This window comes from Adiantum capillus-veneris, chromosome 23 (genome assembly GCF_014529385.1).
Source record: "Adiantum capillus-veneris isolate H3 chromosome 23, ASM1452938v2, whole genome shotgun sequence".
NCBI lineage: Eukaryota > Viridiplantae > Streptophyta > Polypodiopsida > Polypodiales > Pteridaceae > Adiantum > Adiantum capillus-veneris.
Genome location: NC_140953.1, coordinates 109754952 through 109782007, shown reverse-complemented (window position 1 = coordinate 109782007; position 27056 = coordinate 109754952). Strand labels below are relative to the sequence as shown.

The following is a 27056-nucleotide window of genomic DNA, read 5'->3' as shown; positions in this document are numbered from 1 at the left end:
TTAATAACAATTTCCAAAGTGCCCAATTGCTTTCTGCTCTTTGGTAGGACCGGTATGCTTTGAGAAAAGCACACGCTTGAAGCTTTGATGCCATTGTTACAGGCTTGGGCATCCCAAGTCAGGAATCTGATACAATACATGAGAGAATCACTTAAAAATACTTCACAACTTTATCACAATTCACTTGAGTCGGCACGGCCCGGCGTAGTTCTGTGCCCAGAGGTATTGGCCCCAAAACTTGGCGCCCCTTTTGGTATTTATTTTATATCAATGCTTGAACAAAGTACAACACCCGCATGACCTCTACTCTCAGAGTCTGCGTCGAGATGCTCTGCAGAGTGAGGCCCCAAGGGTCTATTTATTCTTACAAGGGATGCCCCAAAAGTAGAGCTCCAAAATCTCTTAGTTCAAAAGCAATTAAATCCCAAAAGCATCTGGTCCAAAAACTACCAAAAAAACAGCCAACACAATTGGCGGAAATCCATACAGTTGTCCACGTGGCATGTCAGCGCAAAATGCGGAGATCCGTACTGTTGCCACGTTAGCTTCCACATTAGCATGTCAGTGCAATGCACGGGATTCCGTACAATTTTGCCACGTCATATGGTCCGGGCAGTCTTGCCACGTCATCATTTTGTGACACAAACCCTAAAAATCCCAAAGCGAGAAGCCTGAGGCTGGTTTCCTTAAAACGCGGACATGTTGACGTGGCAGTCCGTACGAACGATGACATGGCAAAACTGTATGGATTTTCTGCGAAATGTGTTGGTGCTGCCATGTGGTAGGCTGTATAGATTTTTGCAAATTACGATGGCTGCTTTTGGCTGATTTTAGCGCCACCTTTTGAGAGCAGATGCTTTTGGGGCTCTGCTTCTAGGCAACCCTTGTTGTGTATAAGGAGCCCCTGGGGCCTCACTCTGGAGAGCATCTGGACGCAGAGTCTAAGAGCAGAGGACCCTCGGAAGTTGTACTTTGTCGACAGCAATAATAAAGAAATACTGAAAGGGGAGCTAATCTTTGGGGCCAGTGCATCTAGGCACGGAACTCTGCTATGCCGTGGCGACTCTCTCTCTCTCTCTCTCTCAAAGTTGAGTGATTTTGCAGTTTCTGTATGTGTGTTGCTATTGATTTCTCGCTTGGAGTGTCCAAGCCTGTAATAAAATCAATCCATGTAATTAGTCTGCTTCAGTTAAGTGATCCATGTACTTCAAGAGAGCGTGTGTTCCAATTGCACACAATAATGCACTCAACGGACAACCTTAGCAAACTGATCGACTTAGAGTTCACACATTTGTAAGTTCACCATCAATAATACTTGAGGACTGACTTTGGTCATTAACCAGTAAACAACATTCCTCATTTTATTGCCATAGCCCAAGTGGGCCATAGGCATAGCAATGAAATCCCAATGTATCGTATTAAATGATGTTTCAATATCCACTTGAGTAAGTAAGACATCTTGCTCCACACAAATTAAGTTGAACAGACCTATCGACGAACCTGCTGGCTCCCTGCTGCTGCCGCATCCCCCCCTCTCGCCATCTCTGCCCTCCCCCCCCCCGCGGCCTCCTTTGTTTTGTTTTTTCGCCCGCCTTCCTTCCCGAAGATTTCCTTCAGCTGGCATTGGCAGTACTCCTTCTGGGACAGTGCTCGTCAAGGTTGTTGACAACGTTATCTCTCTTTTCTCCTTTCCGACACAGTAGTAGACACAGATGGAGGCTCCAGCTCCGCCACAGAGGGACTCGCCCGAAGCCCCCTCGCCCGACCCCGCTGAGCCCACCATTCGACTTGCTCTTTCACCGGAAGAGCAAGCGAGCCTAGCCGCAGAGGTGGAGCGCTTGCAGGCGATGTCGGTCATCTGCAAGATTCTCGGCACCCGACCTAGCAGAGGAGAGCTGCGAGACCTTCTCCAAGCCCGCCTTCTTGCAGAGGTGGGCAAGATCTTGGATGTCCAGATTCTCGGACGGGGTTACTATCAGATCGAGTTTGAGACCTCCGAGATGGCGGCCAAGGTCATAGCTATGAGTCCATTGGCCATCCGAGCATCACGTGCCCACTTTCGACAGTGGCGACATGGTTTTGACCCGACTTCGGATGTTCTAGTAGAGGAGGCAGACATCCCCATCTCAGTTTGCTTTCCGGGTTTACGGAGGGAGTACCTACCACTTCTTTCGAGGATCGGCTCCGCCATCGGGACTGTCCTGGAGACACCTCGTACGGCAGCATCAGTAGCTGCCAAGGCGGCTGGCATCCCCTCAGTTCGAGTTTTGGTCAGAGATACCCACACGCTCCCGAAGGTCATCGTTTTGCCTCGGGTGAGTGGGGGTTGGTTTAGACAGAGTGTTGAGTACTCAGGCCTCCCGAACCAGTGCTTCATTTGCCGACAGATGGGCCACCTAGCGAAGGCCTGTCCACCGAGGAGGCCGCGACCTGCACCACAACCTCAGCCCCAGCCTGCCAGGGCTGGGCCGCAGCCACAGTCAGCGCCACAGCGCACAGATTCAGAGCCACCCTCCGAGCTTGGGGCTCCAGGGGAGGAGGGGTGGCAGCAGACCTGTGGCCGTCGACGCCAGGGGCCGCAGCGAGAGAGCCTGGCAGTCACAGTGGCCCCCAGGTGCCTACTCAACAACAGTGGGTTCCCACGGGGAACCGCTTTGGTCCTCTTGAGCAGGAGTCCTCCCCTACGCCAGCCTCCACCTCCGCTTCACCCTCGACAGCCGCTTCCCCCTCAGAGTTTCCTTCCTCCTCCTCATCTTCCCCCCCCCCCCCCCCCGCCTGCTCCCGTCGCCTCTCCACCTTGCCCCTCTTCCTCTGTTGCCCCATCCCGCCCCTCTTCTTCTCCGCTCCCCCCCCCAGCTCCTTCTCCCCCCCCTCTTGCTCCAATTCCACAGTCGACTCAGGAGACTGGTCCCTCTCCGGCGGCTAGGAGATCTCTTGGCAGTGCTTTTGCCTTGAGTCGCCTAGCGAGAGAGGGTCAGCCCTTCTTGCGGCCCCCTCTGCAGATTCAGACATCTTCCCTTGCAGCTATCCCTCGTGGTCTGACGAGCATTGACCTCCGACGCCGCTGGGACTTCTTCGACTACGGGTTCACTCGCTTTCTCGGCGATTTCGCAGAAGACCACGAGGCAGCCTGCTTCAGGGTCCATGCTTTGTTCCTCGCCGCTAGGGGGACAGAGGCCTTGGACTCAGCAGTTGGTTTCTCCTTCCCCCTCTGTGGTAGGGCCGAGACAAAGTGGTCCCTCGACTCAGTCTTGGGATGGTTGCATACACAGGTTCTCGAGTTCTCTCATCACATGTAAGAACTTGGAGTTACAGATTTGCTGTAGACTTTGTGGCCATTGGCCAAGTTTGCGGTGACACCCCCAGACACAGCAGGATGTAGGCACATTGTGGTGTACTTCTTTGCGGATACACAGTGTTTGCCTTGCTATGTATACATTCACGAGGACTCCTGGACAGAGGAGGTTGCTTTACGCACGGCTCGCTCTGCTTGGGCTTGGGCTAGGCACTCACTGCAGTCTCGTCTATCTAGAGGACGCTCGGATGCGGATTACTCCCCATCCAAGCCAGCCTCGAAGATAGCACGTCTTGTTGCTGCGGCAGCATCTGTTCTCTCTCGCTCACCATGAGGATCATCTCATGGAACGTGCAGGGACTAGGTGGCATAGTTACCCGGAACGCGGAACGGGAACGGCGACGGGATCCCCCGCGGAACGGGGGAACGGTGAGGGGTCCGGAACGGGAACGGCGCGGAACGGGAGGCATAAAAACACCCAAATAATGCAATTTTAAGCTCTGTGTGATTCAAATATAGTAGTGTCAGAGTCCTTTGACTCTAATACTCACAGAAAACTTGATTTGAAGACCATTCAACCTTACTATGGCCAACGTATGTCGTATAGGCTTGAGAGCTTGAGGGGGGAGGGACGCACAGAGAGAGAGAGAGAGAGAGAGAGAGAGAGAGAGAGAGAGAGAGAGAGAGAGAGAGAGAGAGAGAGAGAGAGAGAGAGAGAGAGAGAGAGAGAGAGAGAGAGAGAGAGAGCGAGCTTAAAAGTGGGAGACTCGACTCTCGAGAGCTTGAGAGAGAGGGGGAGAGGGAGAGAGCCTTGCCGACTAACAAGGCTAGAGCTTGAGGGTCAAGACTCGAGACTCGAGAGGGTAGAGCTTGAGCTTTCACCCTTGAGAGCTTGTGTGCACTGTGAAGGTAAGGGGTGGGGGGAAGGGCATTTAAGAAGGGGGAGCCTCACAAGATAAAGCTCAAAAATCTGAAAATCTGCCATTCCCAGCCGTTCCGGGCCGTTCCGGGCCGTTCCGGGCTGGCCGTTCCGGTACCAAAAACCCCTGCGGAACGTCTGGCCGTTCCGGGCCATGAAGACCCTCCGGAACGCCGTTCCGGCGTTCCCAACCCATAGGGAGGCGTTCCCTGGTAACACTACTAGGTGGGCCCCAGTTTCAGCGACAGCGGGGCCGATTGCGTTAGGAGCTTCAGCGTTGCCTTGTGGAAGGAGAGATTGATCTCCTTATGCTTCAGGACACCATCTGTGTGAGAGCCGCATTCGGCGATGTGGTCAGATTTTGCGTGGTTGATATGATACCTTTTGGTCAACTGCTTTTGGACCTGGAGGCATCCAGGGTGGGGTATGTATGACTATTGCGGACTCATTGCAGCAGACCATTGTGGGCAGAGGGATTATTGTGCCAGGCAGGGCTCAGTGGATTACTATGCAGGTTCAGGGTGGCCTTGTGGGCTTCCTGAACATCTATGCGCCCAATGTGGCGAGTGCTCGTGTAGAGTTTTGGTCACAGATTGTTGAGTCTTTTCCGCAGGCCGACCATTGGTGTGTAGGAGGGGACTTCAACATGTTGGAGGACCCTTCTGACAGGATTGGAGGCAGCCATGCTACTGTGCATGGAGTCGAGTTAGCAGCTTGGGAGAGGTTGTGTATGACTTTGAGGGTCTCGGATACATGGCAGCACTCTGGCTTTGTGAGGCCTCCAGACAGTCTTGCCTTCTCTAGATCGGACTGCAGAGTGGGAGGAGTGAATCTATCGCGGATAGATCGCTTCTACACTAGTGACCACTTCAGTGACTTGGGGGGATCAGTAAGCATCTTGGCAGGGACATCCTTCTTGGACCATGCCAGTGATCCTCACAGTGGCAGACAGGCAGAGGAGTGGGAGCACGATGCTTCGCATCCGAGAGCGGGTCTTGTTGGACTCAGCACTCAGAGAGAGGGTAGAGGCTCTCTGGACAGAGGGCATGGATAGCCAGGTTCCACTTGCAGACAGAGTGGCCTTAGGCCTAGCTCAGCTGAACCATTTTTTTCTTCAGGAGTCTCTGGCTCGCCGGGCTGCAGCGAGAGAGGAGGAGCAGCGTCTCAGACGAGGCATTGCTTCACTACAGAGGATGCAGGAGCAACATCCAGACAGTCCATGGAGGCTATGCGGAGGCGATGAGCAGATTTTTGGTGTCACAGCAGGTTGGTCTGCGGGGCTTAGCACTCCCTATTCGGGGAGATGAGCAACTGGACGCTGAGTTTGCCGATGACTCAGCCATGTACTTAGAGGGCCAGGAGGCCAATCAGCACAGATGTGAGCAGGCTTTGGAGACCTTCTGTTGTGCATCGGGCGCACTGATCAACTGGAGAAAGACAATGGCTTTCTCGGTTTGTAGTTCTCCTCTGCCAGATTGGATGCCAGACGAGGGTTTCAGGTGGATTCCCCCAGGGACTGCAGTTCGGTACTTGGGTTGTCAGGTTGGTTTGGACTTGTCCCCCGAGCAGCAGATTGCTCCTCTTCTCCTGTCCATCAGGAGAAAGCTGTTACATTGGAGCTCAGCACGACTCTCGCTGGGTGGTAGAGTAGTAGTTACCAACCAGGTGTTGTTGGCGACTATGTGGTACATCACTTCTTGCTGGATCTTCTCGAGTTCTTGTATCAATCAGGTAGAGAGGCTGATCAGGAACTTTTGTTGGTCAGGTCGTGACACTCAGATTGCCCGAGCCAAGGTGGCTTGGTCGGTCATCACACTTCCTTGTTCTCAGGGAGGGCTTGGGATCATTGATCCAGCACAGTAGAGCAGAGCCCTTCTTGGGAAGTTCGTAGTCAGAGGACTTCTTCCAGGAGAGGAGCCCTGGAAGGAGTTCTTGCTGCAGAGGCTTCGTGCCAGGGTGCCTCAGTCAGGAGGCCCTTGGCAACCTTCGACCAGATGGATCTTTACAGAGTTGCGTCGAGTTGGTTTGAGCAGGAGACTGGAGGACCGCTTCGCTGTGAGTTTGCGTCGATCTTGGGAGCTCTTACGGCGTGGCCTGGAGCAGAGACAACCGCCGACGTGCACGGAGGAGCGCCTACGGCAGCCCCTCGTCTGGAACCCCGTGGTTAGCACTCAGAGAGGCCACTTGGTTGGTAGTCGGCCTCATGTTTCTTGGGGTCCCATGGGAGCATGTCCAACGCGCTCTCTAGGTGACTGGCTAGAGTTCACAGGTTTGTCAGAGGAGGTGCAGGGTTTCCAGCTATACATGGCATGAGAGGGGTGCAGAGCATGTGTCAGGACATCACAGAGTCAGTTCCAGCTGAGTGGCTCACGCCTCTCGAGCCTGTAGCACCCCGGTGGATAGTAGCCTTCACACGACTGGAGGTTCTCATTTCAATCAGGGCCTGCTCTGAGTCGTCTCAGTCCTGTTCTTCGAGCTTCAGGGTGGGGGACGACTAGAGCGAGTTGTAGTAGAGGCCCCGCAGGTAGGAGAGTGCTGTTTTCAGAGGATCCGAGTAGTGGGCATCTGTGGGAGGACCTGCGTCATAGACCCTGACCCAGCAGTTCTTGAGACAGGAGACTGGAGGCTATGGGCTTGGGAGTGTTGTCCGCTGGCACGAGTACAGTGGGATCCTGGTGAGTGGCTATGGAGGGACCCCTTCTCTTCTGCAGACCACCCAGGAGTCCCTTTCTTTCAGTACAGTGTTCGACTGGGACGTCATATACTAGCAGCACAGAGAGAGGCCCTCCCCGTTGCAGCACGTCATTGGTAGGAGGAGGGTCTCACAGTCGAGTTCTTGGCAGACTTTTGGGAGAGGTTGTGGGACTCCAGACAACCGAGGGGAGTCACCTTGTTTCAGTGGCTGGTCGCACATAGAGCCACAGCAGTAGGGAGCTGGCTAGTGCATAGTGGTCTCTCGGCCACATGTGCAGCTTGTGACCATTTGGTGGAGAGTCAGCGTCACTGTCTTTGGGACTGTCTCTCGGCCCAGCAGGTGTGGCTACGAGTTCTTTGGCTGATGCCTGCTCTCTCCACGGCTCGACAGTACACTTGGGGGGCAGCGGCTTGGTCCACCCTCACGGGCCCGGCACTTCAGTTTGAGCTATCTTCCACCAGCAGGATGATAGTGATATAGGGAGGCGTCCTACACTCCAGCCTGCTACAGAGCTTACTCCACAGGAGTGGTGCAGTGAGAGAGAGGAGTGTTGGGAGCTCATCAGTAGCCTGGCACTTTGGTTCATCTGGCGGACCCGTTGTTTCCGCATCTTTGAGGCTCGCCCTGTGCCACCAGCAGAGACTGTTCGTGACTTTTGGCTAGAGCTGATCCATACTCTCAGAGGACAGCTTGAGGGACTACAGGGCAGCTCCGACCGCATCCGGGAGCGCCGCGAGGCTTTCCTTCGACTCTGGCGCCCTGGGCCTTTCTACACCATAGTCAAGGGGGTGGTCAGATGGCACTACTGTCCACCTGTGTGGCTCTTCCCTCCTCCCATCTCTTGATTTAGCCTCATTGTATCTATGCTGTTTTTTCAATGGGAGAGTCTCCCCATCATGCTTGTTATAGCCCTCTCTTGCAGAGGTGGTTGTAGCCCTTTGGGCAGTTTTCATTAACTAATAGAAGGATCTTTTTCTCGGAAAAAAAAAAGTAAGACATCTTGCTTTGTGAATTTGGCATATTCAATGTTCCGATATGTACTAACTATATCATTTGTTATTTATCTTTGGATACAAAACCATATTGAGCGATATGTAACCTAGAATAGAGACACATCTTCAAGTGATTAACTACAGTTTTTCCATGAGTTTATAGATGATTGGCATCAAGGTTAAGAGTCTCCATTGACCAAAAGATTCAGATAAATATTGTTTCCATAAGAGTTTGACTAATCCCTCCTTCCATGATGTAGGCATACATTGAGTTTCCATGCATGGTTAACAAGTCCCAAATTGTACAAAAAATTCCACCATTAAAGCATCCCATCTAGGAGATTTCCGACGCCCCTGATCTAATTCTTATGATGTTAAAGGGGCCTTTTGTAATCACTTCCAACGAGGGATCCGATGGAAATACAGAGACAACTACAATCTGCAAAACTCTAGAACACTTTATCACTTGAACTCTAACAGAGAGGTAAGGCATACCCTTTTACACAGTTGGGGGCCCTGAACTACCACTGTCAGCACCCTCGTTCAGGTATTTCTTTATTAGTTGAACTCTTCTCTTACAAGGGGTTGAAGGGTTGAAATCCAAGAGTTGGTGCTCACACAATCACGAGGCGTCAATCTACAAGCTCTGTGTGTATAAGTGATGCCCCAGACTGTTGCTTTTATAGGCCCAAAGGACCTGCAACAATCGCATGTCCCCAAAAGGCAAGGGCTCTCCAAAAACAGCTCTCCCCTCTGCTTTTTCTTCCCTAAAAAGAGAGAAGAAAAGTGCCTTTTTAAATGCTATAATAGATTTAACTCTTTTTAGAAAGAGAAATGAGTGGATTTTAGAGAGAAAATTGCTGGTTTTAGAGAGAAAATCTTCAGTAGAGAGTTAACATCAGATTTCAAGCCTAGAGAGAGAACCAATTCGCGTAGAGGATTCCGGCTCTGACAAAGAGATTGGCATGGACCACCTTTCTAGAGAAAGAGAGTCTGTGATTGGCTAAACAAATGCAATGATCAGTTGTGTCTATGACCTTAACCCTAGATTCTGTCTTCATTTGAGAGAATAGGTTGAGCATGAGCTATGAATGTTTGCCTTGCATGTAAAACATACTGGTCTGGACTGAAGGAGCCTCAAATGACGCTTTATAGGGGTGCTAATAATGCTTCAGAGAGCTGTCTCTTATTTTACGTCCACTCTCTAGATTCTAGCTTGGCCCTCTTAATTGATTCATTTTGTCTGGATTGATGTAAACTTTTGAAGAAACATCTTTTATCCATGAATGTAGCTTGTCTCGCTCTAATCTGCCATTTCCTTAGCTTGCAACGAGCATTATTTATTAAACAGGAAATTGCATGACACAAGTGTTGTAATTCTACCTTATTTAGTGGTCTCATATCTTCTATTCATTCAATTGCTAACATAAATTCTTTGTTGCTCATGCGTGAGCCACTTTCCATAAGCTTTTTCTTGAAATCCTTGAACATGAGCGTTCACCTTCAAGGCTTGGTGCAAAGCAAAAATTGCACAATCACGGTCTGCTGTTGTGCTCTCAGCGATACGCAAACATTCCTCCATGGCCGCATAGGTGGCTGAGTGGCGTTGGTGAGTAGCAGCTAACCTCTTTGCTCCAGCTCAATGGGAGCCATAATGCTCTTTGAATCCCTGAAGATTCCTCAATAGCTTGAACAACGAAACTGAGTCTGCCACAATCGGCGCCGAAGATCCAACAATAGTGCCAGCTGGTCTAGGGCTCTGAAGGTGCATTGCAGGTGAGCTAGGAACATGCTCAGTGGGTGAACATGAGGGGGGGAGAGGTGACGAGGCAACTGCAAGTGGTGTGTGGGAAGTAGTAGTTGTGGTAGGAGTGAAGACAGGAGTGGTAGGTAGAGGTGCGTGTGAGCAGAGGTAATCATAAGAGCAGAGTCTCCTAGAGACACAATACCTGGGGGAGGCGAGCCGGGAATGGCAAAATTGACCACCGATAGAGTATAACCAAGGGTGGATATAGAATGAGGGCATTGTGGAACGTGTGTCACTCTCATCTAGCTCTTTGAGTACGGCAAGGGAAGAAGAGACTTTGTTGTGTCCTTCTCTACTTTGGCCCTTTTCTTTTCTTTGATTGATCTGCCACACTCCCAAGAGACTTTCTTTGTGTCTTTGAAGTGGGCCGTTGGGATTTCTCATCTGCCTCTACAGGGCTGACATGGACATTGATGAACCAAGACAACATGGGGCTTGCAGAGCATTGGAAGCTCGCTTGAGTGGATTGCACTTGTGCTCTAAATGTCTTTGCCTTCCACTACAATTATGTGTACAATATCTGATGAAACCCTCAACACGCCTATCTCCGAATTGTGGTGGTGGTGAAGTGTCCTCTAGACCACCACTCCCTCTGTCTGCCACGTGTCACTACCCATGCGAGTCTACCCAGTGTGAACCCAAAGCTAACCATAACCACTATCCAAAGCCAACTGTAACTGCTATCCATGTCTTGTGACACTGTAGCTTGCTACAACGATGGGGCCACACCTCAATGAGGTGCGAGATGGGTGTTGGTCAATGCTCAATAATTCTCCAATCTGTTCATAGAGTTTCAATGAGGCAGGTTGTGTTGTGCATTTGGGTATTGACTCTCAGTTATATGTTGCTATGTATTACAAACTGCTGACGTGTCAAGCCACTGAAGAACGGATCCAACCTGCAGATCCCGGTTGAGGGGCCTACGAAGTAGCAAAAGAAGTTCTACCAACTTGCAAGTGCCAAGTGGCCTATTTTTAAAGAAGTGTTTCCACTATCTTATGGGACCCCGTCTGATGGGGCCCAAGTGACACAAAGACAATAAATAAAGCTGGATCCACGCGCGCGCGCGCACACACACACACATCGTAAAAACTGATGACATGGTAGTTGTACGAACAACCCAGAATTCACGCTGACTGCTGACGTGGCAATCTGTGCGGATTTTTGCAATTCGCGTTGCAGCATGCTGATGTGGCCCGTGTACAGATTTCCGTGATTTACGTTGGGCAGCTTTTCAACGCCAGCTTTTGAGGCCAGATCATTCTCTGACACGCTTCCAGGTGAAGGTGCAGAGCGTGGAGTACCGGCTTGTAATGAGTTGAAGCAATATAAAGAAATACCGAAAGGGGCGCCAAGTTTTGGGGCTAGTGCTCTCTTGGGGTGGAAGATGGAACTCTGCCACTCCCCGTCTCGTGTGCCCTATGTAGCGTAGATAGTGTGTCGTGCTCTGTACAGTGGGTGCTCCTCAGTGCAATGTGCGTGACAATCTCACTCAAAACAGGCTGAAAACAGGAAACTCACTGAACTCACAGAGACACAACAGCAACAATAGACCACAACAAATGACTCGACTATCTCAGAGAACTGATACAGACTCTGGCGTGGCAGCACACTAAGCTCCAGCCCAGGACTCTCAGGTACAATGGGGTGTCGAGGCTCAGATGTGCAGGGATGGTGAATAAGTGCTCTATGTATATACTCTATGCTCCAGACCACAACGCTGGACAAGATGTGAAGAAGATGATGATCCTGACCCAACCACTACTACTCACATGTACCACCATAAAAAGCCACCAACAGCTCATAAATGTCAGCCATGTGGTGACCTGGCCACGATGTCCACTAGACCAATCCGTATCTCTGCTGCCACGTGTCATTGGCCAGCCGAGAGAGTCCGCCCAGTGTGAACCAGCCTAGACTAACTGTACTAACTGTGTTTCCTGTGAAAGTGACACTGTAGCCTGCTACAGGTTGCCCGCCACAAGACCGCTCACCGTCTCGATGAGAGGAATACTGAAAAAACTGTGAAGGAAAACCACTAGCAACTGCATCCGTACATCTTTCCTGAAGCAAGTGCTAGGCCCATGACCTTACATACCTCAAAAGTGGAGTTAAAAACACTGCACTGCTTGCAATCGCCTTAAGCCTCTAACTAGGGAGGAACCCAATATGTATGATTGTATAGCCTAAGAATCCCAATTGGCAAAAGAATGAGGCTCTACAGCAAAGAGATAAGCTCAGTTTGATTCCAGCGCATCTTTATCTTCCCTAACCATAGTGATAGGAAAATGACCTGGTCCATGCTGCAGTTGCAGATGAACCTTGCCACACTTTTTGCAACAACACTCATCTCGAAAAGAGGGATGACCATAAGCCCGAGGAGCACCGCAAATAGGGTTAAGCTCCATCATGATGGCATAACGGAAAAGCCTTCACAACAACAGGATGGCAACCACAGATAATGCTTGAGAACCAGCTGATCATGCGGGGTGGGGGAAAAACTTGCTGAGGCTGAGAGAGGTGGGGAGGGCTAGATAGGGGTGAGGGGAACTAGATAGGGGTGAGTGGTGGAAGGGGGTGGGTAGGGGCGAGGGGGGGCTGGTTAGGGGCGAGGGGAAGGGAGGGGGTGGGTAGGGGCGAGGGTGGGCTGGTTAGGGGCGAGGGCAAGGGAGGGGGTGGGTAGGGGCGAGGGGTGGCTGGGTAGGGGCGAGGGGAAGGGAGAGGGTGGGTAGGGGCAAGGGGGGGCTGGTTAGGGGCGAGGGCAAAGGAGGGGGTGGGTAGGGGGTGTGAGGGGCGAGGGTGAGTGGGCATGGGGACTAGGGGCGAGGGAAAAAGGTAGGGGGACGAGGGGGTGTGAGGGGAAGCGTAGGGTGTAGGGGATAGGGGGTAGATGGGGGCGAGAGAGTGTGAGGGGGTGGCAGATAGCAATTATCAATCTCCAATGCAAAATATGACCGGAAGAGTTCGTGTTCCATTGCAGACGAATTCCTTGATCCACTGGCTGAAAGTTGAGATGCTACAGAGCGCGGCAGTTGTTGGAGAGCATGAGGAGGTACCATGAGCAAGACAACTATCATGAGCAGGGAATTCATCCAGCAGGATGGGCTCTGTGAAGGGAGTTTGCTAGACAGAGGAGAGCTTTGTTCTGGTCGGAGAAACAAACACCAAAGGGGTTGATGTTTGAGGGGGGGTGAACTCCTGTAGAGGAGATTTCTTACTGCTTCTATGCTTCTTCATAGGCTCAGGTGGCTCATTAGGTTTAGTTACCGTGGAAACATTTGAAGAGGGTGTACCTTCAGGCAAAGAGTGAATAGAGACTCCATAACAAGGCATAGATTTGGTAGCCTCCACCCACTCCAGCAGATCTTCGTCTGACCCTTCAGGTGTACTAGGTTGTTCTTGTTCAGGGTTGGTTTCCATTGACAAAGAAACTTGCTGCACCACTGGATCCATACCCTCCTTCTAAGAGAATGGGTTGCATCGGGGAGCCAGAAGTATGTATCCACATTGCGTCGTTTCCCCAATCATGAAGTGCTTTAGTGTGTCGCAGCCATGGTCTTCCAATGAGCAAAGGAAATCCGCCCTCAACCTGGGGAAGACAAACCACAACAAAATCTAAGTTAAAAATAAAGTCTTGTACCTGCAGAGGCACATTGTCCACTATGCCCACTAGGTAGACTGTCCGCTGGTCAGCTAATGTAACTGTAAAGGGAGCAGGGCGAGTAGGCTGTAGACCTAGAGCTATCATAGTGAACTCGGGCATCAGGTTGATGCCAGATCCACCATCCACTATCACTCCTGAGAATTTCCGACCCAACACGGACACTGTCAGGCGAGGGCTTATATAATCAGTGAGTGGAGCAAGGGGATTGGATATCATATAGGACTCTGATGGTCGCACTGGAAGGTGTCCGCCACTAGGACTTACTCCGGGGTAAAGTGACTGAATAACAGCAAGGGTGTCACTTCTAAAATTCGCATTTAGTCGTAGCATGTCATAGAGGGACACTTGTTGGAAAGTGTTCTCCAAGACTGTCTCTGCTATAAGCTTTTCTTGTTCTACTAGTGGTTTCTCTGGTACCTTGATCTTTTGTAGATCTGAAACTGCTTCCAAAAAAGCTTCATCAATATCAGAGAGCAAAGATTTGGATTCCTTCATGGCACTGGGGGATGGCTTGTTAACAGCTGCTGCAGGCAGGGTATGCACTGGTGTGAGAATGTGTGGGGGAGTTGAACTTGCTGGAATGCTAAGACCGAGAGCGGCTGTCTGGGCCCGGGTGAGGACGCCCGATGGCTCCTCTTCCAACTCGGCGGCTTATTTTGAGGGGTAACTACGTGGGTAGAAGGGGGCGGCTGAGAAATGGTGCTAACTGCGATCAAATTGAGCTTGGGAAAGGCAAACTCATTCTGGCTTTGACTTGGGTTTGAAGCCGTGGATGCACGAATTTTAGGGCAATCCTTACTGTAGTGATCCTTAGCTTCAGGGCAATGTCAGCAAGGAGGGGACCCTTCTGACAAGGAGCATTTGCTTTGGTAATGCCCGTATTCCCCGCATTTGTAGAACAAAATGGGCCGATTCAAAGGGCGAGTTGAAGGGCGAGGTGGTCCTTGCTCCTGGTGCATTGAGTTGGAGGTGGAGGCATAGAAGCTTTGAGGTGATGAGGGAGCATGGGTATGACAAAAGCTCTGAGAGGGAAAAGTGCTCTGCATACCTTGCATAGGAGGTGTTGTCAACAGAGGTGGCATCGGGTTCTGATGGCTATATGGTGACGCCATGTTTGATGCAGGTGCTAGCCCTTGTTGGAGAGAAGGACCTAGACTTTGTTGTATCTGCCGTAATCCCTTGATATAGTAGCAATCCTTGTCTTCATGCACAGATTTCTCGCAGAAGTGGCAATAAGCCCGAAGGGGACAGTCTTGTGGAGGATGTCCTGGAGAGCGACACGAGCTGCACCATACCTTAGCCTTAGTCTCCTGTTGAGACCGAAGCTCTTCTAGCTCTTTCTTGATTTGATCCAAAGCCTCAAGATGTGGGGGTTTCTCTTGGCGAAGAGAGATATTTTTCTCCTCTTGAAGAGCGTGTTGTAGTTTTAGGGCTTCAAGTTCTCTATGTAAAGAAGTCAATGGATCAGCAGGACTTTCCGAAAACACAGAGGGGGTCTCTATGTGAGGGGAGTTGTTGAACAGCTTCCTAGCCCTCTCTATCCTAGTAGCAGCTGCGATGAACTCCTCCAAAGTGGCGTCGGGTCGGAGACTCTCTCGGAGTTTTTGCTGAGAAGTTTTGGGAAGCGTTTTCTCCACCCACTTCTTAACCATGAATTCACCGGGTTGTTGGGGAAGCTTGGCAACCAGAGACTTGGTCTTAGTCATAAGCTTTGCAAAAGTCTCCTCTGGCTGGAGCACCATGTTGGCCAACTCATCCAACACCTTCTCCTGGTAGTCACCTGGCCTGAAAGCTGCACAGAACTGTTGTCTTAAGGCTGCCCAATTTGCAAAATGGTTTTCTGCAAACTAGCTGTACCATTTGTCTGCTAAGCCAACTAAGGTAGATGGAAAGAGTATCAAATAAGCATCCTCTCTATTAAGACCACAACCCCTACAGAGAGATACAAACCTCCTTGCATGGTCGTCAGCATCTTCTGAAGGGAGTCCTTTGAAGGTGGGGAACTTGATGTTCACCTTGGCCAAAACACTTGCCATAGCCTCCATGGCCCCTTGCTGAGCCTGTTGCTCAATTGCCTGCTGTAGCAAAATAGGAGAGAGCTTTACTTGAGAAGGTGATCTGGAAGATGTGGAACCTGATGAAGGAATGGGTGATGTATGTGGAGGTATGGGTGATGAGGTTGATGGACTTCTACTAGGTACCAAAGGTCGTCTTCTGCTATAGTGCTTTAGAGGGCTCAGTAGTGCGCTTTGACGCTGGATTGACCGCCTTGTATGTGTCATGTAGTGACCACCAATCCAACCAAGCTTTGGGCAAGCAAACCTTGAACTGGTTGAAGACTGGTCTAGACTCTACTAGACCAGGCAAGTGACTAGACCAGGCTGGACTAGGGACGAGACCAGGGACGAGGAGGACTAGACCAGGGTCGAGGAGACTAGGCCAGGGACGAGGACTAGTTTGACTAGGGCGAGGGAGGACAGTGCAAGGCAAGGTAGGCAAAGCTAGGCAAGGTACGCGAAGCTAGATCGACCCAACTAGCTTCAAGATTTGTACCTCACAGAGTGAGATTTCAGTTGAGGTCCCACCGTGATCGCCAAAATGAGAGCACCTGTAGTGCAGATAAGTGTGTCGTTCTCTCTACAGTGGGTGCTCCTCAGTGCAATGTGCGTGACAATCTCACTCAAAACAGACTGAAAACAGGAAACAATAGACAACCACGGAACTCACAGAGACACAACAGCAATAGTAGACCACAACAAATGACTCGACTATCTCAAAGAACTGATACAAACTCTGGCGTGGCGGCATACTCAGCTCCAGCCCAGGACTCTCAGGTACAATGGGGTGTCGAGGCTCAGATGTGCAGGGATGGTGAATAAGTGCTCTATGTATATACTCTATGCTCCAAACAGCAACACTGGACCATATGTGAAGAAGATGATGATCCTGACCCAACAGCTACTACTCACATGTACCACCATAAAGAGCCACCAACGGCTCATAAATGTCAGCCATGTGGTGACCTGGCCACGATGTCCACTAGACCAGTCCGTATCTCTGCTGCCATGTGTCACTGGCCAGCCCAGAGAGTCCGTCCAGTGTGAACGAGCCTAGACCAACTGTACTAACTGTGTGTCATGTGAAAGTGACACTGTAGCCTGCTACACCCTACCAAAGAGTAGACGCAGCAAGATGGTGCTTCCAAGATTTCCAAGAAAATATCATGAAAGAATCTTTGTGTCCCGACCCCGGACTTATCAGCCACTCCACCCTTACTCCATCGCGCATCGGGTGCGTTCCCGTTTCATCACAGTGTCTTACAGGGCATAAGCCATAAGGAATTCAAGATCACTTGCACAAGAAGGATCAAATTTTTTTTTTTCGAGCCACTATTTTTCTTAGAGGGAATGCCATGCAGTTGTGGAAGTCTATTGCTACCAAGTCGCCCACTCGAAGGACTTGGTAAGCTTTCAAGAAAATTTTTGCCCAAAGCTACATGCCTTCAGACATCTTCCTTCGGATTGTAGCTTCAGGCAGTGTGGGGTATTCTAAAAGACTTGCCACTGCCACGAACTGGTGACGTGGTAGGCCCTCGGACACACACACACACACACACACACACACACACACACACACACACACACACACACACACACACACACACACACACACACACTGCTGACCGTATGGATCTCCAGAAAATGCGCCGACAGACTGACGTGGGAACAACGTACAGACGCTTCGTAAAAAGTGCAGACAGGCTGTACGGATTTTTTTGTAAATTACGCTAGCTGTTTTTAGTAGCTTTTGGAAGACCAGTTGCTTTTGAAGTTTAACTGATTTTGGGGCTCTGCTTTTGGGCATCCCTTGTAAGGAAAAATAAACCCAAGGGCCTCACTTCTCAGGGCATCTGGACGCAAAGACTGAGAGTGAGCACACGCAGGCTCTTTGTGCCACAAACTGCTGACGTGTCAAGCCACTAAACACCCAAGCCAACTTGCAGATCCCGGCCGAGGAGCCTAAACCCTAAGTGAAGAAGCGAAAGCAGTAGATTGTACGCATTGATATGCTGACTTGGTAGTTGTACAGAATTCCGGATTTTTCGCTGACTGCTGATGTGGCAGAACTGTACGGATTTCCGTATTTTTTGCTGACTATTGACGTGGCAGAATTGTACGGATTTCTGTGATTTATGCTGGCTGATTTTCAGCGGCAGCTTTTGGGCCAGTTGGTTTTGAGTTTGAATCACTGTAACTGCTTTTCAGGCCAAGGGCCTTTAAATATGAGGCTAGGGCTCATTCTTTGGCATGCTTTTGGACGAAGATGCAGAGGATGGAGTACCGGCTTGTACTCTGATGATGCAATATAAAGAAATACCGAAAGAGGCGCCAAGGTTTGGGGCCAATACTCTCAGGGATGGAATCCGCCTCTCCGGGTCGCGTGTCGTCTCTCTCTCTCTCTCTTTCACTTCAGTTGTTATTGAAGTGCTAAAAGTCTGTTCAGTCTGCTCTTTTCTATTGGCACGTGGTGCCAAGTCTTGTGACAGTGGTATCAGAGCATCAGACGTGTGCTTTTCTGAAAGCATGCCGGTCCTACAAAAGAGCAGACAGAGCTACTGGAATTTTATTTGAAGTATCTTTGGGTCCTGACCCCGGACTTATTAGCCACTTCCACCCTTACTTCATCGCGCATGGGGCGCGCTCCCGTCTTCACTGCTCATGTATTACAAGGCATAAGACACAAGGTTGCATCCGTACGTATGTACGGATTGTATCCGTATAGTACGTCCGTACAATATGGATCCATACACTTTTTTTTTTCTCTTCCCCCCCCCCCCCGCCCTTTCCTTCCTTCTTGGGGCTGCTCTATTTCATCCGATTAGGTCTCTCTTTTCGAAAATTGCCTTGCTGCGGCTGAGAGTGATTGATTTTAGCAGAGATACAAGTATAGTGCAGTGTGTCCTCCTCTCTTGCAAGTGGCAAGTGCTTTGAGTGCAGTGTGCGGTTTGTAGTACTTACTAATTAGAGTCAGGACATCATACTTCAGTCTTGGATTATCATGATTCATTATGTATTTATTTTGATGCTCTTAGTTTTTTGTGACCATGACAACAGACATTTGCCACTATTTGGTTAGCTAAGCTCAGCATTTTGTTTTCATTGTTCGGTTAAGAGTCGTGGACTCTAGTTTTTGGCATTTGCAATGGTCTATTGTTGATTTGCTAGTCTTTATTAGAAGTCTTGGTGAATGCATATATAAATGTCTCAAGTACTCGGCCGTGTGAAAAAAAGTACAAATTTTTATGTACCTAAAAACTCACTCCATTCAGTACTACGTACCTTACAAACCGAATTTGTACCGAACACTACGTACCTAACTACCTTGATAAGCCATAAAGATCACTTGCAATAGAAGGATCAAGATTTTTTTCGAGCTGCTGTTTTTTCTTAGATGCAGTAGTGGATTTCTATAGCTACCAAGCTGCTCACTCCAAGGACTTGGCAAGCTTTCAAGAAATTTTTGCCTGAAGTTATATGGTTTCTGGCAGCTTGTGGCAGCGTGGGGTATCCTAAAATGCTTGCCATGGAAATTCTAGCAAATTATACCTTGAAATTTCTTGACATCTCTCAGTAGATGTCTCTTCTCGAGCTGATAACCTTGGAGGTCCAGTGTGATTGCTGCTTTGGGACTACCATCGCCACCAGAGAGACACTGTCTGTCCAAGAGCTGGTGGACCATGCTACGGTTGGTTACGACTTTATGGAAGGAACCTAACCCTAATTGTTGGTGCAGGTTTCAGGATGGAAAGTCAGTCGACTTTTCGAGCTCGACTAATGTTGAGATTGCTTTTTAAGTTTGAGTTCTGTTTGAGAACTTGTTTGGTGATCCTGTTTGAAATTTGTTTGAAATGGATGGTATCTGTTTTGAACCTGTTTTGGTGCCGATTTGAAATGTTTGACTGTAGTGGGCATGATGGCATTTGGACTGTCATCGACAGATTAAGTAAGCAAGCTCACTTCATTCGAATGAAGAAAACAATCAAGCCGGATTTATATGCTAGACTGTTCATTGCATAGATTTTCAGACTACATGGCATGCCTGAGACAATAGTCTTCGACAGAGATCCCACATTTACGAGTTTGTTTTGGAGGGCTATTTGGGAGAACATTGGCACACGGTTGCAGTTCTCATCATTCAGGGTAGTCTCATACGGTCATGTACGTTTTGTCCACGTACGAAGACGTACCGTACTCATTGAACTAGAAAATTTTATGTTGTACGACATGGTTACGTACGTTCAAAAATAAAATCACGCAATTCTTAACCCTAGATTTTACGCTTAGGACAAATAGACAATTGATTATCACATTGGACAAGAATGCAACTTGCAAGTGCCAAGTGCCGACACTCAAGAGTTGAGAATCAAGACAATGAGATACAATGGGTATGAACTGCGATTCGCATTACATATGTCATAAATCAAAAAGCTAAGTTGAGATTTGATAATCGAGATGATACAAAAAGTAGGCCTTTTAAGCCTCAATCGTGCAAAAAGTGGAAGTAGGGTCAGAAAAGATATGAGAGACACTAAAGTCTAAGAGCTTTCTCCGCTCTCATCATCATCATCATCTTCCTCTTGTGAGCTATGCTCATCGATGTCATCTTCATCCTCACATGAATCGGATTGTGGTGTGTCATAATCTCCCTCACTAAGGAGATTTCCCTCCTCGTCATACTCCGGCTCTCTAGGGTCCATAGTGTTGGATCTACGAATAGGCACATCCTCCAAAACAGCCGTCGCAATGGAGCCTCTTCCCGAGCCTCGCCGCACATAGGTTGTAGGAGTAGTAGCCTCCATCTCACGCCCATGGCCACGAGCATGGAAAGCTCTTGCACCTCTACCTCTTGTAGCCGAAGGGACTCCACGCACAATGACCCTCTTGCGTGATCGTGTGCGAGAAACCGGTCGGTCAATCTCATCTAGCTCCAAGTAGAGCTCGCGGAAAATTTGCTCCTCCGTCATATCACGCTCTTTGTTGACACTTTTGAGAGTATCAATTGAGAGCTTGCAATCATCAACATTGACCTATTTGACAAGTTATACAAAAGTTCAAAAGAGTCAAGACTCAAGATAAAGTTAGCACATGTGAATTGGAATGCAAAGCCATAGCCCATATGAGTCAAGAAGCAAGTATGTAGAAAGAGGGTTTACTTGTCTAGCCATGGGCATCTCATGCATGGAGCGCAACATTCGGAGATTGGAGCGACAATAGATGAGCCGCTCCAATTGTTTTGTTGACAGTTTGTTGCGAATTTTGGTGTGGATAAGCGAGGATGCGGACCAATTTCGCTTGCATGCACCGGATGAGCAATGCTATATTATATTCAAAAGATAGTGAGTATCATGTATGTAATATAATTCATGAGCATGAGAGAGAGAGAGAGAGAGAGAGAGAGAGAGAGAGAGAGAGAGAGAGAGAGAGAAATGTTAAATGAAATGAAATGTTATATTAACGTCTTCAAAAGGCCAAAGTGACCTATGAGACCAGAAAGTTACAATGTGGTGGATCTGATACAAAGTCAGAGTCAGAGTAACAAGATGACAACATGACAACAATGACAAAAATGAAATGACAAATGTCACAATAAAATACTATGGAATCCTAAACTACTAGGTGTGAACTAAGCAGCTAGCTGGGATAGCTAGATCACAAGAGACGGTCGCTGGCGGATCTCATGAATCTCCTCGATGGTCAGTAGTCTGACCATGCGTCGCGCATGTCGAGCCAAAGTGATCCGAATCCTCTGATGCAACCTCCACCGATGCTGTGTAGTCCTCCGCAGTCGTGGGCGTCTGGATCTTCCCAGCTCAGTCTCGCTGAGAGAGCGCCAAGGCCCCGAGGCTTAAGAGGGTTTACTTGTCCAAGAATCCTTAATGCAACTCTTTGAAGGTGAGGTAATTGGTACCCGAAGGTCTCCCACCAAAAAAGAGGCTTCACCAAGGACTCCCTCTTTCAACATATGGTGGAAGTAAAAGCCGTGCCTCTTTGGTCTCCATAGTTGATTAGCTCTTGAAGGAATGCGCCATGATGATCTTCCGAGAGGGCCTTGGGAAGGAAGTTGCGGCTCTCTTCTTGTAGCATTTGGTTTGTGAAAAGATCCGGCTTCTTGTAGGCCGGATGTAAGAGAGCAGCAAAGTGGTGAATGGGCCTCTTCATAAAATCCCATCTCTTTTGGAAAAGAAAGAGGATATCATCTTTCTTGGGGGAATCTTTCAAAGACATCACTACAAAAAGAGAGAGAGAGAGAGGTGAGGCATAGTGCAAATTAGCAAAAAACATATTGTCGACTTGAGAATGGAGAGCAAAGGAGATACATCATACCGTGTCCCATCGGGTGGACCATCAAGAATGGTTGATGCCTCTATTTCCTTGTATGCCTCATCCATGTAGTGATGAAGAAGGCCTATGGTAGATCCCTCCATGTCGGTCATTCGGAGCACTCTGTAGATGGGCAAGATGGCTACCACAAGACCCTTCACCTCTTCCGAAAATTCTTCTTTGAGGGAAAGCCGTTGGATGGCCTTTGCCTCTTGTGAGGTTGCCGAGTTCTCTCCTTCACACCATTGTTGAACTGATCGGAGACCATGGTTTTTTGCACTTTGTTTTGGACATCGTAGAGACGCTGAAGCAGAAGCCACATAGAGGCAAATCGTGTTGCCGAGGGTTTCTTCAACTCCTTGTCGGAGTACGTGCAAAAAATTGCAAGTACTCTCACCTTAGCATTGATGAAGTTGGCGATAGTGAGGGCTTGGGTGAGAATGGCCTTCACCCATTCTAGTTCTCCTATGTCTTCCATGAGAAGATCGAGGCAATGGGAGGCACAAGGGGTCCATACAATGTTCTTGTATTCGGCCTCAAGTAGTCGGCTCATGCTAGCTTGAACACAAGAGAGAGTTAGATAAGAGAGAGAGAGAGAGAGAGAGAGAGAGAGAGAGAGAGAGAGAGAGAGAGCCTAGGCCCTAATGGAATCCAAGGTAAAGGACCAAAGCAATGAGAGAGAGGGAGAGGGAGAGAGAGGAGCTAATGGAATCCAAAGCAATGCTCAAGGCATGTGGGAGGTGAGGGGGGGGATCCTAGGAGGGATCCTATGCCAAAAAGTCACGTAAAATTTTCACAAACAAAAGCGCAGTCAACGGTTTTAGAACCGGTCAAACGGACTAAAAAGGGGCCGGACGGAACGGACACCACTGTTGGACGGGACGAAACCGGACGGGACGGGACGGGACGTTACGTCTGACGGACGAGAACAACACTGTCATCATTATTCCACCCGTAGACAGATGGGCAATCTGAGATTGCAAATTCAGTTGTTCTGGATTTATTGAAGTCTTACATTTCTGATCAGAAGACTCAATGGGAATTTTCTTTGCCCTTGGTGGAATTTGCCTAGAATAACACGATCCACTCTTCGACAGGGAAGGCGCCATTTGAGATAATTGAAGGTGCTCCAAAGGTTCCACTCTCAGATAAGATTTTTGAAGCCGACCAGTACATGAGGGACTTGGACACTGCATGTGCCAAGGTTCAAGAGGCTTTAACAAAATCTCAAGAATGACATAAGAAGGCAGCAGATTGACATCGACGAGATTTGAAATTAAAGGAGGACGATTGGTGCTCTTACGTTTTGAGAAGGCACGCCTAAGAAAACGAAAAGGAAAGGAGCGGCTTTTTCCAAAGCTTAGAATGCGATATTATGGCCCTTTACAGATAAAGAGAAAAGATAAATGAGGTCTCCTTTAGACTCGAGCTGCCCGATACTTGGAAGATTCACAATGCATTTCATGTGAGTCTATTGAAGCCTTTTAAAGGCGATGTGCTCGATGACAGGGAGCCTGATGAGCAACTTGAAGTGAAGGAAAGCGAGGAGATGCTCGTTCCAGAACAGATTTTGGCACACAAGGGCAGAAAGATAAAAGGTAAAGCGACTAGGCGGTTCTTGGTTAAATTCAAGAGCTATCCTGCATTTGATGCGAAGTGGATGGAGGAGGAGGACCTAGCAGATACTCCTCAGATTATGGAACTTTACCATGAAGCATTTGGTTTAGCATAGTCTACTCCGATAGAACCCCGAATTCAGTGAGGGTGAATCTAGTGCAGGGGTTTGCACAAGAGGGGAGTCACTCCGCTCATTTGTCAACGGATTACTCTGATTTTGAATAGAGTCGCTGATGTCCCCTTTGGGTTTCAGGGATACTAATGGGCTGAGTAGTATTCTGCTATATGAATTTATTTATTCCCGAAAATGAATGTGATTGATTTGTACTTGACTAGTTTGAGTGCAGGAACTGAAAAACTAAATGACTGCAACATTTCGGTCTCATAAATCTCTATAGTCATGATTGCAATAAGGATTAGTTAATTGGGCATCCGTGAAGTCCGAAATGGATCTAGATGCGATTACTAAATACGTTGCCGATGGTCATGGTCTGGGATTGTTTTGTACAAGTGCTAGATGTGTCGAGTCTAGTCCGTGAGTACTAGCAGTTAGTGTCTACTAAGACAGTTTATGGCCTCTGTCTGTTTTGCAGACGTAATCAAGGGCGATTACAATTCTTTCAAGAGGGGGGTATGTCACAAACTGGTACTAGCAGTCAGTGTCTACTAAGATAGTTTATGGCGTCTATTTGTTTTGTAGGCGTAATCAAGGACGATTACAATTCTTTCAAGAGGGGAGGTATGTCACAAACTGGTGACGTGGCAAGCCCTCGGACACACACACACACACTGCTGACCGTACAGATCTCTAGAAAATGCGTCCGACAAGCTACATGGTAGTAGTGTACGGACGCCCGCAAAACGCGCTGACATGTTGATGTGGCAGCAACGTACGGACGCTCCGTAAAAAGCGCTGACAGGCCGTACTGATTTTTTTGTAAATTACGCTGGCTGTTTTTAGCCGCTTTTGGAAGACCAATTGCTTTTGGAACTTTTCGTTTGAAGTGTAACTGATTTTGGGGCTCTGCTTTTGGGCATCCCTTCTAAGAATAAATAAGCCCAAGGGCCTCACTTCTCAGGGCATCTGGACGCAGAGACTGAGAGTGAGCACCCGTTGGCTCTTTGTACTTTGCACACAGATTAATATAAAAATAAAAACCGAAAGGGGCCCCAATCTTTGGGGCCAATACCTCTTGGCACGGAACTACGCCGGGCCGTGTCGTCTTTTGTAAATTGTTTTGAAGTGAATCTCTACTATGTCGCGGTAGAATCTTGACTTGGGGTGTTACAGCCACAAAAACCCTAGCAGATTACAACTTGAAAATTTTCAAAATCTTTCAGTAGGTGTCTCTTTTTGAGATGATAACCTTGGGGGCCCAATGTGATTGCTATATCTTGGGACTACCATCACCACCACATGAACGTTGCTTGTCGAGGCCTGTTTCGACTATTCAAGAGCTTATGGACCATGCTGTTGTCGGCTACAACGTTATGGAAGGTGTCTCTTCTCGAGACGATAACCTTGGGGGCCCAATGTGATTGCTATATCTTGGGACTATCATCACCACCACATGAACGTTGCTTGTCGAGGCTTGTTTCGACTATTCAAGAGCTTATGGACCATGCTGTCGTGGGCTACAACCTTATCTTGGGACTACCATCACCACCACATGGACGTTGCTTGTCGAGGCTTGTTTCGACTATTCAAGAGCTTATGGACCATGTTGTCGTCGGCTACAACCTTTTGGAGATATAAAAAAATAGCCACAATTATATGCTGACTTTGAAGCTCTATACAAAACTCTGGAATTCTGTATACAAAACTGTAGCGAAAGCACTGCACTAGCTCTACACCTGGGCGTGCATGCACACATACACAAAGTGGCACACATTGCTTGCTTGCAAAGAAAAATGTACAAAATTTTTAAGGAGCAGATTCCCTCTAGTCATAAGGCTTTGTATCTTGAGCTAGGCTTCAGTGTTTAACTTTGTTGGAAACTGCACATGTTCCTCAGGTAGAAACAGAATGCAAACATTCTGCATTTGGAACATTGAGGCAACGAGCTGTAAGCTAGTGGCTAGTCTTTCGGCATTTTTCACTGATGCTCAGGTAGATTTCTAATGTGACCAAAAGTTCATAACAATCATAACATGCAACATATGCAACCTGACAAGAGGAAAATACAAGGAGCATTTTTTTTCGGAGGCAGAGTAACATTCTCTACAATTTATTGAATTTACAGAAGCCATCATGATTTTTTTGTATGAATTTGTTGCAGCATTGTCTACAAATTAACAAGGACAATCAGGATGAATTTGTGACAAATGGGAAGGCAACTGTATATTTTTGGAGTCTTCTCAAGGTTGAGGCATTCACACATTTATTTCGGCAAATGCCTGCATGCAACCAAATTTTCTTTGTTATATTTATTGTCCTTGTATGGGAGTGTGTAAATGAAGTACAGATATAAAGGACCTTGGTCCAATTTCTTTTGTGTTCTTTCAGGAAGAGAGAGCAAACAATTCAGTGAGCGAAGTCTTAGGACGTCAACAGGCTATGATTAAAACTGCAGAGATGGAAAAGAGCATTCATGAACTCACGCTCTCTTCATTTCTTCCAAGCATTGATGCTGCAATCACAGGCATGACTTCTGGGGAGGTCATATTCTGGCAAGAACCTCGGTATGATGCTGAAACAATTATTACTTTTGCTCGTATAGGTACTTAAGGGGGAAACTTTGTGTGGGCATGCACAAAGTTCAGATGCACTTAAGCATACCAAGTGTACACATACACCTACACCTTTCAATCAATCTAACCTTGTAGTTTCTTAACTTGCAGGTCACCTTTTTATAAAGAACGATCCAAACCGTTTTCTCCTGTAACAGATAAAGAGGAGTGTAAGAAAGAACCTTCTGCAAGGAGAATGTATGCTATTAAAATTGTTCGGCTGCACCATAGTCCTATCACACATCTCTCTGTACAAGATAGCTACCTTGTTACTGGTGGCTCAGACGGCTATATAAGATTCTATGATTGTCGACTTGGACTTGTTGGCTGGTTTGAAGAATTGCAAGCAGGTTTTATGTGCTGCCATTAATTCAATGTTGTTTGATCTTAATTGTGCCTTATTGTAAACGATGTGAAGAGAAAGGGCTAGCAGGCATATCTGGTACGAAGTACACATGTAGGTGAAAGAACATCAGAGTTGTGGCTTGCATGGGCAAGAAATGCATCTGTGACTCTGCAATGTATCAGATATCCTCTTCAGAAACTTTGGATTTACAAGGAGATAGCTGAAGTATGTGCATGGGGGTATCATAAACTCTGATCCTACTATGTTTCCTCTCATATGCTGTAAGATAGGGTAGCAGCACCAGTCTATAACAAACGGGTCATGTGCATATACACAAGCCTCTCACTTGGCTGAGGAGAACAAGTCTTGCATTTTAGTTTTTTACGCAAGTACTGAGGGAATCTTGAGGGATATGTAATTACTTTGTTAATGTGGAGCATTGTACATCATGTAGTACTAACAGTGGGAAGTTAGTTAATGTAGACAGCGGGAATCGGCTCTATGGAAGCGCCAGTATACAGTAGAATTACCACTAGCAGTAGTAATTATCAATAGGTAATTGGACAGTCGCTCAAAACCAAGTATAGGCACCTATAAATAGGACCTGCTA

At 48.1% G+C, this 27056-nt stretch overlaps 1 protein-coding gene across 5 annotated transcripts in view; it reads left to right on the top strand.

Moving 5' to 3' along the window:
- LOC147428350 (cilia- and flagella-associated protein 251-like) overlaps positions 1-27056 on the top strand; it is a 235631-nt gene that overhangs the window by 91485 nt on the left and 117090 nt on the right. For all 5 annotated transcript variants that reach the window (XM_086496909.1, XM_086496907.1, XM_086496906.1 and 2 more), the window contains 4 exons: positions 25386-25480; positions 25650-25733; positions 25877-26052; positions 26212-26450. In XM_086496909.1, coding sequence (XP_086353035.1) covers positions 25386-25480; positions 25650-25733; positions 25877-26052; positions 26212-26450 — 594 coding nt within the window. The remainder of the gene's footprint in view (positions 1-25385; positions 25481-25649; positions 25734-25876; positions 26053-26211; positions 26451-27056) is intronic.